Source organism: Myotis myotis, unplaced genomic scaffold, assembly GCF_014108235.1.
Source record: "Myotis myotis isolate mMyoMyo1 unplaced genomic scaffold, mMyoMyo1.p scaffold_m19_p_7, whole genome shotgun sequence".
Lineage (NCBI taxonomy): Eukaryota > Metazoa > Chordata > Mammalia > Chiroptera > Vespertilionidae > Myotis > Myotis myotis.
In genome coordinates, this window is record NW_023416379.1 from 18,802,732 (window position 1) to 18,821,639 (window position 18,908).

At 36.2% G+C, this 18,908-nt stretch overlaps 1 protein-coding gene across 8 annotated transcripts in view; it reads right to left on the bottom strand.

Moving 5' to 3' along the window:
• The window catches only part of PTPRK (protein tyrosine phosphatase receptor type K), a 482,252-nt gene that overhangs the window by 341,249 nt on the left and 122,095 nt on the right, over positions 1 to 18,908 (bottom strand). For all 8 annotated transcript variants that reach the window (XM_036318388.1, XM_036318389.1, XM_036318391.1 and 5 more), the window contains exon 2: positions 14,129 to 14,251. In XM_036318388.1, the coding sequence (XP_036174281.1) occupies positions 14,129 to 14,251 (123 nt within the window). The remainder of the gene's footprint in view (positions 1 to 14,128; positions 14,252 to 18,908) is intronic.

An 18,908-nucleotide genomic window follows, 5' to 3' on the forward strand; every position in this document is an offset into this window, starting at 1 on the left:
CTTCTTTCAACATTAAGTAAAATCCAAAGGAAAATGATGCATTTCATTTTTTTTAAATGTTAAAAGAGGAATGATCACAAAGAATTCAGTAAGCCAAATATAATAATAATTAGATAAAAACAGTGTTAAAGGATTGAGAAATAATAAACCATTTTCTCCAATTATTTATATGTCTTAAATATTCTACCTTTGCCAAGAATAATGTCTGAAAAGTTCAGCTGACCTACAATACTTCCTATGGAAATCATTTTCAGATATGATTATGTGTCAAAGTGTAAAGCACTTGCATTCAGTGAATGATTATGCAGGAAAGGTAATTTTCTAAACTGGACATAAAAATATTCCTAAGGAGCTGCAGAAAAATTATAATGGGGAAATGCAATTTATCCCTTGTTAAACAAAGTAAATGAAAGAAATTCAAATCAATTTCTTACAAATTAATGAGATTAAATAAACAGCCATGTCATCTTGGGCCAGAGGGAAGAAAAATAATATTAAGCATCAACTACATGCTGGATACTACCAGATGCTGCAAAAACATGGTATCCTTTCACTGACATAACAAAATTGAGAGAGAAATTGTATTATTCCTAAATACTGATAAGAAAATGGAAGCTCGGGAAGGTCAGTGTCAAGACCAAATTGCAAGTAATAGAACCTGAATTTGACTTCAGGTTCCTGTGGTTCCTGTGCCCGTTTACTTACCTCTACCCTATTATATTTGTAAGATGAAAGGTTAGAGTAGAGATAATCTCTAAGGTCGCTTTTAGATTAATGGAAACTAATTTTGATGATGCTAAGGGTGCTATTTTTGTGCTACTACCAAAACAGTTTATAAAATAAGCTGAATTTGGTATCAAAATCAAGGAAAATCCAGCACAAAGAAATGTGTCTTCTGTTATGGTATACTGTCATTATTACAGTATAGTATTGTAGTATATAACTGGGTATAGACAAGCATTCATATTTTTTAAAAGCATGAAAGAAACCTATTTGAAAATTTTTGTTGACCACTCATTTCTCCTTCCTCCTTCCAAGATACCTAATGATATCTTGGGGCCCAAAGGAGTCTACTTATCAAAGACAGATACAGAGCATTTAAAATTCCAGCCCTAGTCGGTTTGCTCAGTAGCCTGTGGACTAAAGGGTCCCAGGTTCAATTCCAGTCAAGGGCACGTACCCTAGTTGGGGGGGGAGGGGGGGGTTTGCAGGAGGCAATCAGTCAATGTTTCTCTCTCTGTCTCTCCCCATCCCTTCCACTCTCTCTAAAAATCAATGGAAAAATTATCCTCAGGTGAAAAAATTTACCAAAAAAATAAAATAAAACAATAAAATTACAAATAACTTTTGGATCACTGCCATTGGACTAATAAAAAATAGTTTAGCCTGAATAAATAAGAGAACAACATGAAAGCTGTTCTATTTTTTAATAGAGTTCAGTACAAAAGGCTTACATAAATACTAGAGGCATGGTGCACGGATTTGTGCACTGGTGGGGTCCTTCGGCCTAGCCAGTGGGAATCATGCTGAAACTAGCTCTCCGACATCCCCCTAGAGGTACTGGATTGCGAGAGGGCACAGGCCAGGCCAAGGGACCCCACTGGTGCACGATGGGGGCCAGGGAGGGGCTGCGGGAGGGGCTCCAGGGCGTGTCCGGCCCGTCTTGCCCAGTCCCGATCGGCTGGACCCCAGCAGGAAGCTAACCTACTGGTTAGAGCATCTTCTCCCTGGTGGTCAGTGCGCATCGTAGCAACTGGTCGAAAGATTGAATGGTTGGACACTTAGCATATTAGGCTTTTATTATATAGGACTGTGACTGGAGAGAAACCTGGACTTTATAATGAGGAGTATGACATTTAAGAGCCACAGTCAGCACTTTCCACTGGCTTATTGTGTTCATTGATTTTAGTTTTGAGTAAAAGAGAACAGAAGAAATAGCTCCACCTAGCTAAGGAGACTACTGGCAATGAATCTACTTAAGTAATTCAATGGTGGGGGCAGGGGAGGGAGAGGAGGGTGGCAGGGTCAAAATTAGTGCTTGTCACATAAAGCAGGATTTTATTGTCACTATTACATTCTCAAAGCCAAGTTAAACTGTTAAGATGTAACATGAAATATCTTCCAATACTGCTGCAAAGATTACAGTTCCAAAGATTTTACATAGCACACAGAAAAAGAAGAAACACAAACAATAAAATCTAGTATAGGTGTTAACCACTAGAAATTGTTTAGTATAAAAAGTGAAAAGTGCGCTACCCATTTGGTTCAGTGGATAGAGCATAGGCCTGGGGCACAAAGGGTCCCAGGTTCGATTTCGGTCAAAGGCATGTACCTGGGTGGCAGGCTCCTCCCCGGCCAGGGCCCTCGTCTGGGCTCATGCAGGAGGCAACCAATCAATGTGTTTCTCTCACATCGATATTTCTCTCTGTCTTTCCCTCTCTCTTCTACTCTCTCTAAAAATCAATGGAAAAAATACCCTCGGGTGAGGATGAAAAAAGTAATAATAATCAATTTTTTTAAAGTGAAAAGAGAAAGCACCAGAGATCATTCCTACATATAGAAAGAGGAGGAGTTACAAAAGGTTGGAATTAAACCCACCTAGACCATCCTCATAAGTAGACTCATCCCATTCATTAACATGGAAATGCTTTAAAAGGAGTTTAGCAACAGCAGTTGATAACCTAAATCATTTTCTAAAACACTCTTTTCTTTTTCATCATTATTATTATTTCACCTATTTATTCACTCAAAAATAATTTGAATTCCAAGATAATTAGTATAGGCTCTGAAGAAAAAGTGAAGAAAAGCTTATTCACATTTTTAAAGATTTCTGAGTCATCCTTTCAACAATTATTGATTGTACGTCTATGTGCCAAGCACAGTGCTAACTTGCACAAAAGTCAATGGTGGTTTCCTTTCACCTTTTTCTTAATTTTAAGTATCAGTCTCTTAACTCTACTTTCAAGAACAACGTCATTTTATGAACGTAGCACATACCTTTAGCATTGTTTTAGATATCATTGTTTTAAGTCACAGAGTGGTATATCAAAATCAGTAGTAAGCTTACATTTACAAGTTTGTTATAGTTTAAAAAAATGTTTATTTTTCATAAAATTCTAAGTTAATTCTTATCCCCATATAGAGTAGATTACAACCCCACATCCAGGAGACAAATAAAATACCCAACTGCTACTTCCGACAGTTAGTACTGAATTCTTGAAAATCAAGAATTTCAAATTAACTTTTTCCTTTTTTAAAAAATTACTCATTTCTCATTAAAGAATAACTTTGTCTTGACAACTGGTTCCAAGTGAACTTCTAAGTGACACATTCCATAGACAGGTGTATCCTACGAAATGTTTTAAATACACAGATTTTTGGCCAATATTTTTTTCTGAGAAAATATTTTTACTTATGATTCAAAACCACAATATAATATGTAAATAAAACTAAGCACAGAAAGAGTTGTGAATTGCATTCAAACTGTTAGTAAAACATCAGAATTGTTTAAATATTTTAAAAAGCTCCAAGTGATTACAAATGGTTATAATGAATACAAAGCAATGTATTACATACAAAGCAACTCTTGGTTAATTATTTAGATAAATATTGTTTGTATCAAGAAAAACATTTTAAAGACTATACCACCTACTTTGAAAACAGACATGTACGCTGTTTTTTACTTACATTTTAACTAGTTGGGCGTTATGTGTAACAATCTAACACATTACTTTTTTTTTTTCCATTTAATGAAAGTAGAAGATACCTTGAAACCAAGTAACGCTATTATGTGTCAGGGAAAAGAGAATAATTTTGACTTGAATGGGGGGAGTGGCAGAATGATTCTTTCAGAATATAAAATAAATTTGTCAAAGACAACACTTCAATGGATATAAGAAATTGTAACAAATTTGCAGAGATAAATGTATTTATCTCTGAGTATAATACCAGCAAATAATAATGTCTTGAAAATAAGCAATGAACTGTGTTAAAACTTGTTCAAGTTGGCTCAGTTTTAATAGGCATTCTTGTAAATTTTTTAAATCTTTTGCTGCCAAATATTACATCAAGCCAGACTGGAATTATGTTTTCTTTCTGTTAAAATAACAAATTGATCTCAGTAATTTCAATCTCCTCTTAACAGGAGGTTGTAAAAATCATTTCTAACCTTCTGTTAAATTTGAGCAGCAATTCTGTATCTCTCCAGAACAATTTTTCATGCATTAAGTTGATTTTATTATGGTTTTGATAAAAACATAACTTCACTACTTATGGAAGAACTAAGTTTTCTTATAACTGTGTTATCTTCTGCTATTTTATTTTCAAATACTAAATAGTAATTGCAATTATAATACTATCGTTATAATAAGCGTGAATATTAATTATATTAAAATACTGACATGTCTTATTCTCAGGCATCTCTGCCACTATCTTAGTCAAGAGATCAACCTCATGCAATAACTTTTTTGATTCTGCCTGATATAACTCTAAATGCAGAAAGATAAAAATTTCAAAAACTCTCTTTTTGTAAACTGCAGCATTTTCTATAAGGCTTTGGACAACTACAAAGATTTGTTTCCTTATTTATGAAACCAGAGAAACTAAAAATAATTAAGTTTCCTTGGTATGCTACACATATTTTAAATAGTTCAACACCATTGTAGTTTATAGATCAGAAAAGTTCAATCTTCTGTAAATTAATTTTCTTCAGAGAAGGCCAAGAGACATATGAAAACATGCACAGAGTCACTAACCATCCACGAGATGCAAATCAAAACAACAATGAGGTACCATCTCACACCTGTCAGAATGGTTATCATCAACAAATCAATAAATGAAAAGTACTGGCGAGGATGCGGAGAAAAAGGAACCCTCCTTCACTGCTGGTGGGACTGCAGACTGGTGCAGCCACTGTGGGGAACAGTATGGAGTTTCCTCAAAAAATTAAAAATGGAACTCCCATTCGACCCCGTGATCCCACTTCTAGGAATATACCCCCAAGAAACTAGAAACACCAATCAGAAAGGATATATGCACCCTTATGTTCATAGCAGCACAATTTACATAGCTAAGATTTGGAAACAGCCTAAGTGCCCATCAGCAAATGAGTGGATTAAAAAACTGTGGTACATCTACACAATGGAATACTACGCTGCTATAAAAAGGAAGAAACCCCTACCATTTGCCACAGCATGAATGGACCTAGAGAGTGTTATGCTAAGTGAAATAAGTCAGTCAGAGAAAGATAAATATCACATGATCTCACTCATTTGTGGAATATAATGATCAACATAAACTGACAGAAAAAAACAGATCCAGAGACAGAGAAGCATTGATCAGACCATCAAACCTCAGAGGGAAGGTCGGGGAGGGTGGAGGGAAGCGGGGAGATCAACCAAAGGACTTGTATGTACGCATATAAGCCTAACCAATGGACACAGACACTAGGGGGGTGAGGGCATGAAAGGGAGGGGGGCAATAGGGGAATAAGGACACATATATAATACCTTAATTACTAAAGAAAAAAATGTGCCCAAGATAAGACAAGTTACAGAAAGAACCTGAGATTTGTTAATACCCCCACTGCCAATTTAGACTTACACTCAAGGGAAAACAATAATCAAATCCTTATGAATTAGTAAGTCCAGGACCCTGATTGAGAACTTTGCTCCACTTGGTGTTGGTTAAGATTATAAATTAATCACAGTCACTCAGTCTCAACAGCAAGCTGTTTCTGAATTATTCTCATTCTTTACCTGACGGTTCTGCTGTAAGCTACAGAGCCTAGACCAGTGATGGCGAACCTTTTGAGCTCGGCGTGTCAGCATTTTGAAAAACCCTAACTTAACTCTGGTGTCGTGTCACATATAGAAATTTTTTGATATTTGCAACCATAGTAAAACAAAGATTTATATTTTTGATATTTATTTTATATATTTAAATGCCATTTAACAAAGAAAAATCAACCCAAAAAATGAGTTCGCGTGTCACCTCTGACATGCGTGTCATAGGTTCGCCATCACTGGCCTACACATTAGGTCCTTAAGGAACGACACCTCAGTGGAAAGGCCTGAACCAGATACTTCTGACTCTGATGGCTTCAAGGACCAGCTTCAGGGCTACAGGCCTCAGGGCTTGATGTCACTTACACATCACCAACTGTATCAGGACACAGAGCCAGAATTCCCAGGGCTGATGACTTCCTAAAACAGACTGCAAACCCCAAATTCCAGAGCCCACGAACTAGCTAAGTCTTACTTAATAAATGATGAGGGAAATGCAACTGAAATTCTTTGTTTGGAAGACTATTGGTATTTTTTAATGTTTTACTTTCTGATTGGCGTATGATAAATCTCTTCATCCTTCTTGATCTCTAATCCATACTTGAATAGGAACTTCAATGATAACTGTGTCCTACTGACCCCTCCAAATTTAAGAATATATTTTTTGTTACTTTCCATGGCAAAGCAGTTAACAGGATAACTACTAGAAGAACCTGTCCTTCTTTATACCAGAATGTGATTTGACAAATCAACCTGTGCAACCAGGAATCGAATCTGCAACCTTTTGTTGTATGAAACAATACTCCAACAACTGAGCCACCTAGCTAGGGCTACACCCCATATTTTTAAATAATCCCTAATTCAATCACTTGCCTTTCATTGCTTTTTTTGTATATACTTTTCCTGGCAGTCTTCTGTATTTAAAAGATAATAAGCTTTTAAATTACAAGTGTCTAAGGGAGTTACTTAGCCGTCATGAGGCAAGTTTATTTTTGGAGAGGAAAAGTATAAGGTCATAACTGTCCTCTCCCTCACACTCCGCACAAGGAAAAGTAATTTTGTTTCTCTGGACTATGTATTGATTTGAAGGGACATGTTAAAGGTGACTACATAGGCTTTGAAATTAGTCTGCATGCCTATCCCTAATTCATTTAGCAAGCTAGAAGTTCTCTAGCTCTGATAAAAAACAAACAAACACAAAAACTATTTTTTTCTTTGTTTAATAGTAGGCTGTCTTTTCCCCTAAGATTTTTTTAGGACATATCTACTGAGATACATTATGTACCTGAAATATCAGGAAAACACTCCTATCTCAGCATGCCATTTCTGCCCATTGTAATTTAGACATTCTTCATGGTGCATTTATGTCCAATAAGGGTAATAGCCCTTACATTAAAGCCTAGCCTTTCTGAAGTGGCTCACCTTTCACTCCCTGACCCCACACCGCCTCCAACTCCCACTGCGTTTAATAAGCAACTCAAATGTGGTAAACTATCTTCTCTGTGCTCAGGACAAAAGCACCAACAGACGCATGATAACATGGTTTGGAAGAACACATTGAAATAAGCCCATAATTCCAGTCCTAAAATACCCCATTGCAAACAAAGTCTTAAAATTATTTTCAAACCCTAAACTTTAGTCTGAGTCCTTCAGTCCATGAATTTTTCTTCTGCCATGCATGCTTTAATGAGACACCAGATAATATATGTGTTTCTAAAGGTTTGCTTAGACAGACATGCAGCAAGTGTTCATCAAATAACTAAAAACAGCAGACAGGTAAATCAAAGGAAGGACAAAGCATCGCCCTAGGGGGTGAAAATATCCTGGAGGGAGCCCAAAGAGCAGCAGAAATTCCAAACAACAGCAAGTCTGACAATCCAATTCATGTGACACTCAAGAAATAGTCATTTAAAGCTTTTACATTTTGAAAAGAACATTTTATATAAAATTGAAAGAGCACTGTGAATTAAATGTAATACATAGCTGACTGTATAGTGACCTTAAATGCCCATCATCAAGTTAAGGACATTTGTCACCTAAACTGTAATTATAAAAGCAAGATGGTTCTGGAGCAAGAGTAATTTTGATATTAGACTGATTTACTCTACTCATCTCGAAAATTTCACGAATTTTCTAAGGTATATGATTTTACTGGGAAATTCTGCTTTCCAAAAAAAAAAAAAAATGCATTATATTGTTTAAAAGAGCAAAATCTGAACGATGCATCGTCTTCCAGTTTTCAACTGAGATTTCCTGGCTCTGTCACTGTCTTAGATCTAACACCTCTATCCAATACTTCCAGGTTTTCCAACTGCGGTAATGAACCCTCCCCCTCTCTCCTGCTTGTCTCCCTTCCCTTCTCCCCATGGCCACCCATCTCTCCTCAGGACAACTGTGCAGATTCACACATATACTATCTTTGGCTATTTTAACAGACAGCAATAACTAGATGACAAAAAGAAAATAAACCAATATTTTGGCCTGATTAGCTCTGTCCTCTAACACAAACAGAAGTAGCCATGTATTGCAACTCAATACCTCTTTACCAACACTATATGCACATAACTTTATTCCCACACCCTCTGCTATGTCTGCCTCTAATAGATTGGTTGTCAAATAATTCTGTTAGTCCAAATACGTAAGATTTTGGCAATTGTGGTCTTGTAGAAACACAGGCCTTTGTACTGTCTATAACGGAGTGAAAATATTACACGGAGTGATCCACTCATTGTAATGAGTGATTAACGTTCCCAGAGAGATTAACTATAGGTAAGAAATAGTAAGTTGCCAAAAAAACTCCCTTGAAATTAATCCTCAAAGGTATTAAAATGTGATACACTGCACACATAATATTGTTTACTCCATGAAGACTAAGTCTTCTCTCATAAAGTGAAGACACTAGTATTATTATATAGAAAACATAGCTGAAATTGTTACCTAAAAAATGTTATCATGTGAATCAAATTGTAAATACCAACATTTTATTTGATTTTCATTACATCACACTATGGGAAGAAAGCCAGGCACAAAAATCATATGAAATGTGCATGTTCCCCACTGAATAGAATACACAAACACATTTAGTCTTTCCAAACAAATATTTGAAGAAGCAAGCCTTATTTTAACAGCCCGGCTAATAATTCTGAGATAAAAATAAAAAATAAAAAACACAGTTCTAAAAGCAACATATATATATAAAAAAACCCTAAGCAACTAGTGGACTGCTTGACCAGTCGCTATGATGCGCACTCAGGGGGCAGACGCTCAACGCAATAACTGCCCGCTGGTGGTCAGTGCACTCCCACAGCAGAAGCGCTGCTCAGCTGACTGAGGGGTGCCAGACACTGGGCTCATGGCTGGAGAGCGTCACTGCCGGGGTGCGAGCCTCTCTTGCAGCACAAGCCTCTCCCACCTCTGTGGCAGCACTACTGAGCGGCAACAGAGGCAGACACCATGGGGCCAGGATGAGTGGCATGGCATCTGGCCAAGGCTCAGGCTCCTCCCTGGCTGCCTGCTGCTTCACATACTACTACATCCCTCGGGCATTCCCCTGGATTGGGCCAAAACCAGCAGTCCTACATCCCCCGAGAGGTCCTGGATTGCAAGAGGCCTCAGGCCAGGCTGAGGGACCCCACCAGTGCATGAATCTGTGCACTAGGCCTCCAGTTTTTATATAAAAACGCATTTCTTATCAGCATTGTTTACTTCTCATCCTTCTCTCTGTAATATCATTTGCTCTCTACATTTTAGTTTGGGGACTTGACAAGAGGCAGAATTGGGATCCAGTAGGGCCTTAAACTATTGAATGACACCTCACTGTTTTATGTCAGAGGACGAATGATTCCTTACCTCAATCTCCAGATTAATTTAATGGCAGAGGGTTTTTGTATTTTACCATACATATACTGTGTGTGTGCATTTTACAGAAGAAACTCTACATGTTGACTTATATTATTTTCAGTGAAATGCAGGGGCATGAAAGTGGGATACAATATAGCCATAACTTTAAATACTGTCAAATAGGTACTCTAGAGACTCTCAACTAAAATTCAATTAGTCATTTTACAGAAACCTGCTAAAAAGAAAAAGCAGTTATAATTACAGGAAAAGATAAATGTACTGAGATGTCAATCATGATCCCTACGCTCAGATATAAGACAGAACACATAGCAAAATGGTCAAATGAATTCGCTTCATAAGGTCATAATAAAAGAATGTCTAACAAACAAAGTCATGGACACAGATGTATTCGAGATGAAAAGCAATTTCTAGTTCCATATATCTCATTCCTTGTGGCTTTGCTTTTTTATATGCCAGACTTTCAAGGAGTAGTAAACAGAAATTAATTTGACAAAAGGCAGACAAAGAGATCATAAAGGGAACTACTTCTTGGTAGTATTAACAACATTTAAAATTATATCCAAAATAAATAGGTGAAACAATTTTATGGTAAAAGCTAAATATTAATAGTTATGTAAGGTCTTCTAATTATATTAAAACTTATATTGAACTGAACATAATACTTGGGAAATGGGGAAGTTTTTTCTTAATTTTCTAACAAGAGAAACACCTTTTTGATTTACCACCTGTCCAAATTATTTTAAACCACATTATGTAAGTTGACATTTTTGCCTGAGCAAAATGAAATAGTATCTTGGGAAATCAAAGATGAAAAGTATACTTTATGTTCATGAGGACACTGTAGCTTAGTGGAGAGAAGGAAGAAAATAACAATACTATAATAGTTGCAATTGAAATAACTACAAAGAACACTCGGAACATATTTGAATATGAAGATAGAAGAAATATATGAATTCAAAGCCAGTCAGGAAAATGTTCCCAAAGCATATGAAACCTGACTAGACACAGTAAGAATGGGTAAGAGTTTGATGGGTGGATAAGTGGAAAGATAACTAAACATTCAAAACCTCTGAGATTTTTCCCTGCTGGTGTGGCTCAGTGGTTGAGTATTGACCTATGAACCAGGAGGTCATGGTTCGATTCCCAGTCAGGGCACATGTTTGGGTTGCAGGCTCAATCCCCAGTATGGAGCATGCAGGAGGCAGTCAATCAATGATTTTCTCTCATCATTGATGTTTCCATCTCTCACTCCCTCTCCCTTCCTCTCTGAAATACATAAACTTTAATATATTTTCTTATTTATTTCAGAGATGGAGAGAAAGAGATAGAAACATCAATGATGAGAGAAAATTATTGATTGGCTGTCTCCTGCAAGCCCCACACTGGGGATCAAGTCAGCAACCTGGGCATGCCCTGACGGAGAATGGAACCATGACATCCTAGTGCATAGGTCAATGCTCATGCTGGGCAAGCTAAAAGAACATTTTTAGAAATGTTTATAGCAGGCCTTTCAGCTACCCTCTCAGTCACCTGACAAAGGTAGTGCGGGGGTAGGAACTGCTGAAAAAGCATTGTAAGCAAATATTGATGGCATTATGCCTTCAAGGCAGAACAAAATTTTCTTCTTTGCTGTACTCTTCTACCCATCTTCAATCTTCTTTTTTTCTAATCTATTTATTGACCCTGACTTTCTTCCCTTCTATTTTTTCCAGTCCAAAAAGGTCAATAAAATGAAGCCAGTTAAAAATGCCCATGTATTTTATGGAGAATTCAATAGTTCAATACCAGTTTGTATCATAATCCAGACTTCTTTACTTTAGAATTGCCAAATATTTGAGGGTTTTTTTTTAAGTAAATGTAAAAAGGAAACATGACTGACAATTTATTTGAAAATAAATGGATTGTTCATTAAATTTTAATGATAAATCCAAATGTATCCTTTTTTCCATCTTATGAACAGGTAATGTTCAGTGAGCATTTTAAAGGAAAATAGAGCAAAAACGGTATATATTGTATAAAGAGACCAGTAAGCGAAGAATATAAGAATGGATGCTCTCTTTCACCTTCTCTGAAGACGAAACACAAGTTACATTTGGCAAAAAATAACGCGTCCATGACCTTTCTTCCTCCTCTGCATGATTAATGACTTAATGTCCTACTAATTGGGAGATGTGGCTGAATTTCAAACACTTTCATTTTCTGTGCATATCATTCTGTACTGTAACCACCTATTAAGCTGTTCATCAAAGGTGAGCCAACAAGGTCATCTGAGCAGCATCTCTTCACCTATTCATTACCCATCTTCAGTGCTAATTAACAATGGTAACATTTCCATAAATCAACATATTTCTGATTGTTCTCTGATGATAAACAGTGAGAATGTGTGCATTACAGCCCACCCCTTTTTAATTTCAGATTTTAAAAAATTGGTCTAAATATACCACAGAGAAAACCCAGGTGAAATATTACAGGAGTTTCTTTAATTAACATGTACCAGGAAAATAAGGTTATGTACCTTGGAAGGAAAAATACAAACCTATGCACAAAAATAAATGAGTCTGCTGACACGTAAGGGTCAAACTAAGAAGCCAAGGGTGTCAGTCACCTAGTATCAATTTATTCCTCTCGCAAGAAACTTATGGCTCAGTTCAGCTTCACAAATAACCATTTGCCTACTCAGCCAAGGAAAGTGACAATTTGGAACAGAAAGCAGATTTACTTCACCCTACTCTCGAAGAAACATCATACTCTTAAAAGGTGAACCAATTAAAAACGTTCCAAAGGATACGTTTTACTATATTCATTTAAAACCACACTTTGGATATGTACGTAACATTCGGTTTTGTTTTCTTTGTGTACTTGTGGTGTGTTATTGTTTATTGTTGATGCTTCCAATTTTTGTTTTTTTCATATCATATTATTTAGCAAGTTCAATCACCAGAAATGACATTTCCATCAGCTATGTCTAAAAATGTCATGTGAAATTCACACTCAGTTTAGAAAGGCTTTTCTGAATTTAGAAAATTCATAAAGATTAAAGTATTTTAAAGGACTCACAGTAAAAATACTGAAAATGTATTTTAAAACTGAAATTATTAGTAATAGCTCATCAATTATGTATGATTATATATTACAATTGATGATTATGTGTTATATAGTATACTATTATATTACATTGTTAAATATTATTATATTTAGTTGTGGGAGTCCAGGACGAGTCACCCCAAGAGGTGCCAGCCATGAGCCCGGCTTTGGGCTGAGTGGTGCTCCACAGAGGGAGTGCACTGACCACCAGGGGGCAGCTCCTGCACTGAGCGTCTGCCCCTGGTGCTCAGTGTGCATCATAGGGACTGGTTGACAGGTCATTCTGGCCTTCCCCCATTCAGTCGCTGGGCTTTTATTATATAGGATGCCTGTACATAGTGTATCATGATACCACATTTGTTTCTTTCTAAATAAGGAAACAGTTTATTCTCTTTAGTACAGTATTTTAAAATTCCCATTTGCATTGTCAATTTTTACAATAAATGTTGTTAAACATATATACACAGGGTTTGGCATGAATTCCAAATTAATATATAGAATCAGAGTCACAAATATTAGTCTGATCGTGTATAAAGTGATATGTATATATTTCTGTCCTTAAGTTAGTTAAGAGAAAACACAACTCAAACTGGTTTAAGCAATAAGGAAATATATAATTTCACAAAACCAATAACCTAAGGATTTAACAAGGTCAGGGTAAAGAATGAACAAGGCTCAGCTCTCTTTTCTACATTTCACTCAGAAAAGACCTTCTCTATTTGACAATTTGGACTCCAGGTTGCCTTTCCTCAGAGCCACGGCATGCGCATGACCAGGGACAACAAGAAAAGCAATCTCCCTACCAGGAAGTAAAGATCCTTCCTTCCGACTTGTATGCATGCATATAAGCATAACCAATGGACAGGGGAGGCCAGAGGATTGTCAAGGGCGGGGGAAAAAAAATAACACATATGTAATACCCTTTGTAATACTTTAAGCAATAAAACAATAAAAGATAAAAAATTAAAAAAAAATAAAAAAGATCCTTCCTTCCTTCATTCTAATTGGATCAGACCTATATAGGTACCAAGTGAGCTGAACTCACATTTTAGATTATTTTAAAAGAACTTTGTTTTTTCTTCATTTTACTTTTTTTTATTTTTCATTTCTTGGTTTCATTTCCATTTGACTTTTTATTATATAGGACTAAGAAGAAAATATTTTTCCAAAGTCAGAGATAACAAAGACATAGTGAGCTCATGAAGAGCAATAGGATTAAAGAAAGTTACTGAGGGAAAAACAAAGAATATATTAAAGCTCTTAGATGTGGTCAAGTAGCTTGACCATAGTAGTGTATTATAACAATTAAACTATTATGTTATACCTATAATACTAGTAAGAAGATGCTACATATTCCAAAGCCATTCCCCCAAAACTGGGTAAAACAAAATGATTCTCACCTTGAGGCATATCAGGTGGCAGGTAATGAGGTTCTTGAGCACTAACATGTACCCATTCAAAGTCATCATATAGATCCTGGTGGTAATCACAGGCCCCCGGACCATCATCAAAAGTACAGCCACCTAAACCGGGAGAAGAACAACGTTTAGATTGCTACATTCCAAACAGGCATGCTAAAAATGAAGCACACGCTGGAGAAGGAAACATACTGAATATGTAATGTAGTACTATAATTTTAATAATAAATGAAACTATCCTGTTAAATTTTCACATAAATTAAAATTTCTATCAGTAGCTCCAGCTGGAACCTCAACAGGAAGGCTGAGGCACAGGTTTTAAAATACCAAAAATAATATGAGATACATGTACAGTGTTCGATACACATATAGGGAGTCTTACCTGAAATGTATAAACCACACAGAATCTAAATAGTTTTTAACAACTTTAGTGGATATAACAGGAAACAGAAAAAGGAATCAAAACAGTCTCTCCATAATGCAAGTTCAAAAAGGTGAAGTTAGTACTTAAGTCTTATCAAGTTCCTCGCTTTGAAAGAATACATTGAAATCTACTTATGAGACAGAAGGAAGCTAGGCAGATAGGGGTGGGACCATGGGAAAGGAGGTACAACTGGCAACTCAACTAGATGGAGTTACTGAGGCACCCCACAGAGCGGGAAAGGAAGGGACACATGCCAGAGGCATGGACTTTAAAATGGATGGGTATTGCTAAGACAGGCAGCCTGCAGATAACCAATCACAAGGCAGTAATGTGTATAAACCAATCAAAAGGATATTGCTAAGGCCACATTCTTTGAAAAGACCAATTAGGAGCTAGCAAGACTACCCACCCCCTAAATTAAAAGGCACATACTTCCTCTTGCTCTCTTTCTCTCTTCTCCCCTGCACGCAATGCGTTCCTGGCTAACCTTGGTTTCAGAGTGGGGTGGAGGGGGAGCACATCCCTGTGCCCATGTGGCTTATGGCCATGTGAGCCTCCACACACGGACTATTAGGCTTCTATTAGCTTGGACACTAAACTACTCCCGACTGTAATGTGGAAAGGGAGCTCTGGACACTGGCCTGCTCCCGGAACCCCAGCTGCACCTTTTCCAGGACTGGCTCCTCCCAATAAACTTTGGTTCCATTAATCGTTTTTGTCCTCGACTTCATTCATCTATTTTCGGACTCAACAAGACCCACTTTTTTTGGTATCACTTATTATAGCAAATGAAACAATTAAAGCTTTATAGAGTCTAAAATTATTCAACATTTTATTTAGATTACTTTTATACACAATGATGACAATACGAGGGGGGAAACTGAAGCATGAAACCAATCCTATTAACCAATAATCACACCCACCACTTCCGCTTCATTTAATAACTGCTTTTTTAAATGGAGGTAGCTTTTCCCCTTTTACATGAGTCATTTTTCCTGGCTTTATTTTCAGGGAAAATTTTATGACAGAGAGATTAATTACATTTGCTTTTCCAGCCCATATATATATATACATATATATATATATATATATATATATGGGCACATACAACTCAACATATTTTGTTTATTCAAATCATGAAAATAAGAACTGGCCTATATGTCTAATCATGAAAGAAAATGGATTAGAACTAATGAAAATCCAGCAGCGGTTTAATGAGGGAATCCAATAACCTGTCTCCTTCAAGTAGCTTATTTGTTTAGTTTCCATGGGGAATCTTTATGAAGAAACTCAGTGAATTCTGTGACCAAGCAGGAGGCAAAGGGGTGGTAAACTGCGGTCCTATAAATTCTCAGTAAACAAGGAATTCATTTTCCTCATCGAAAGTTTGTCAATTTGAATATGAAAAAAAGTTAAGGGCCCTTACTAATGAGAGAAACAAGCCAGCATCCCAAGCAATGAAGGCAAGATAGGAGATGTCCAGAGGGCATTTGGCCCCAAGGACCTCTTTCAAAGCAGAATATGGATGTGGGTATCCTTGACTCACTCTTATAAACTACATCAACTCTTACAGGGGTCCTCAAACTTTTTAAACAGGGGGCCAGTTCACTGTCCCTCAGACCGTTGGAGGGCCGGACTATACTTTAAAAAAAACTATGAACAAATTCCTATGCACACTGCACATATCTTATTTTGAAGTAAAAAAACAAAACGGGAACAAATACAATATTTGTATTTGCATGTGGCCTGCGGGCCGTAGTTTGAGGACCCCTGCTTTAAAACAACTAAACTTCAGCAGCTTGATAAGCGTAATACTCTCCTTTAAATATGCTTAAAATAGCCTTTTTATAAAATGCTCTCATAAAAAAATAATGCATTTTTAATTTAAAATCAATCAATGAAAAGAAGTTGCTAGGAAATGCATCTTTACATAGCAAGGAAAAGTTATTTTCAAAACATAATTTGCTATCAACCCCAAAATGATTCATAGCTTTGTCACATGCCTTGAGGGCCCCCACTGCCCTTTATAATGGTGAGTGCCCTCTGTATGTAAATTTAAACTACCAGTGGAACCTACATTGGCTCATTTGAAAGACAAATGGCCTTAATTGCTGTCCTTCATAGCCATTGTTAATTTTAGACTTCAGGTTCTGAAAAGCAATACCTAGGAGTAGCTGTGCAAAAAAAGTGGGTCAACCCCAACAGTTTGTTGAGCATCACTGCCTAATCAGTCAAGAGTCTTGGAAATACCTCCTGGTCCACTTGACTTCAGTGTTAAGAACACTTTTAATTTAAAATACATTATAATCTAAGAGGTACCATATATCCGTACACCACATATAGAGCATCTCAATAAATCTTTAGTAAAAGTTTTTTTATATCTTTTTTGTAAAGTATTTTATACTCTTTTGTACATTGTATTAATGCAATGTACTAGATGACATAATCCAAGCCATATTTTTAAAAATAATTATAATAAAAGTAATAATAACAATTCCAGCAGTCATATACAGTTTAAAGAGGAATTGGGGGGGGGGGGGGGGGGCGGGGAATATGGAGGTAGAGAATTTTATTCAACTTTACAATAGATATGACATACTATATCTTGAGCTGATTTAATTATACACAATCCCTGTTCACCATTTAAGGCCCACTAGAAAGCCTAGATATAAAGTCTTTTATAAGAAATACATAATATTCTATATACATGTTACTGAGTTCAAGACAACTCTATGTGTAGTATTATAATCTATTTAAGAGAAATACCTTAGCAGGGTTCTATTCATGAATAGAAACATAACTCGTGAATTTTACAGTTTCACCGAGCTAAATGGAAGAAGAAGAAAAGAAGACAATACTGAAATGATGTTCAAGAAATTTAGTTAGGCAGAGGGGATGAAAATTGAGCAAGGAAACATCTTACATTCTCAGTTGTTGTATTTGCTAATGGTGATAAGACCATAGCAAGTACCTGCAAATCATGTCAGGGAATGGTGACAAGTTCCTGGACTCTTAGAGGATAATTACTGCTGAATAGCCATTTCACAGCTTGCTAATCCCTGTGTTGGCTTCCACTAGAGCAGGCCATTTACAAGGCTTTGCAAGTTATTTACCTAAAAATAAAAATCAAGCCAATTTGGACTTGCCAAAATTTTTGTCCATTCCTAAACCCTCACTGAAATACTAGGTACCACCACCCCCCCCAAAAAAAAAAAACTATCCCTAACCCAAACATTATATGACCTAAACATCTAGCATTTCCAGAGACTCTTGACTGCTTATTTAAACAGCTGGTGGTGGCTCTGTGAGAGGGTGTGAAAACAGAGACCCTTTCTGCAGAATCACAGCAGAATGGATGCGAAACTCAAATCCTTTCTGAAGTCAAGCTTCTCAATAAAATGCAGGGTCGGGTTGATTGAGAACAGAGCTGAACTGGAGAAAAAATAAAAAGTCAATGGGGTCCTGGACAGCTCCGAACATTTTATGAAGGAGAATTTTTTTCTAATCCATTGTACTAGGATCTTCCACATTCTCATCTGACCAGTCTTAACTTTCTGATTGAGTATAACAGCAAGAACTAGACAGTTCTACACTATCTGTAAAGAGCATACTTTGTTCAACTAAAGATACAGACAATATTTCTTTTTATTTTTTTAATTACGTGGAATATAGTTTTAAAAAGTAAGAAGAAAGTCTTGGACAAAATGGGTTGGCAAAAATAACAGCACAGCTGTTTTATGACCCTCAGAAATGGTCAAATTAAATTTTGCAATTGTGAATTAAGATGGGATACACAAATTTGCTCACTTAAGTGACCATCAACTTTGGAAAAAATCTTTTCTCTATTAATGATGCAAAGATTAATCATGTCACATCAGGACACATGCATACTGAATTAAACTAACTTTGAAAAGGTCAGCTTTATCTATGCTAATCCAAAATCATAATATAAATTTACAGGTATAATCCCCAAAACTCATTACAAAGAAGCCAACACATTTGAAAAAAAAAAATAAAATCAAAAGAACAACAAAAAAAACTTATTAAAGTTCAAAAGAATAAAAAGAAATTTATTACTGAATATCTTAAATGTAATTCCATTTATAATCTGAGTTCATATAGTCTATGCCCAGAAAAATAGACTGGAAAAAGTGTAAAAATTGATGCTTTTAAATAAAGTTCATATTTCATCTGAAATCTTCTGGGATATCTTAGTGTGTATGTATATATAATTTTTGTTTCCTTTCAACTCTAAACTTCTGAGAACACTGTAAGTACAAAATAAAAACTGTCATACTGTGATCAATGGTTGTGTAGTTTATATCTGCTCTAAGGATG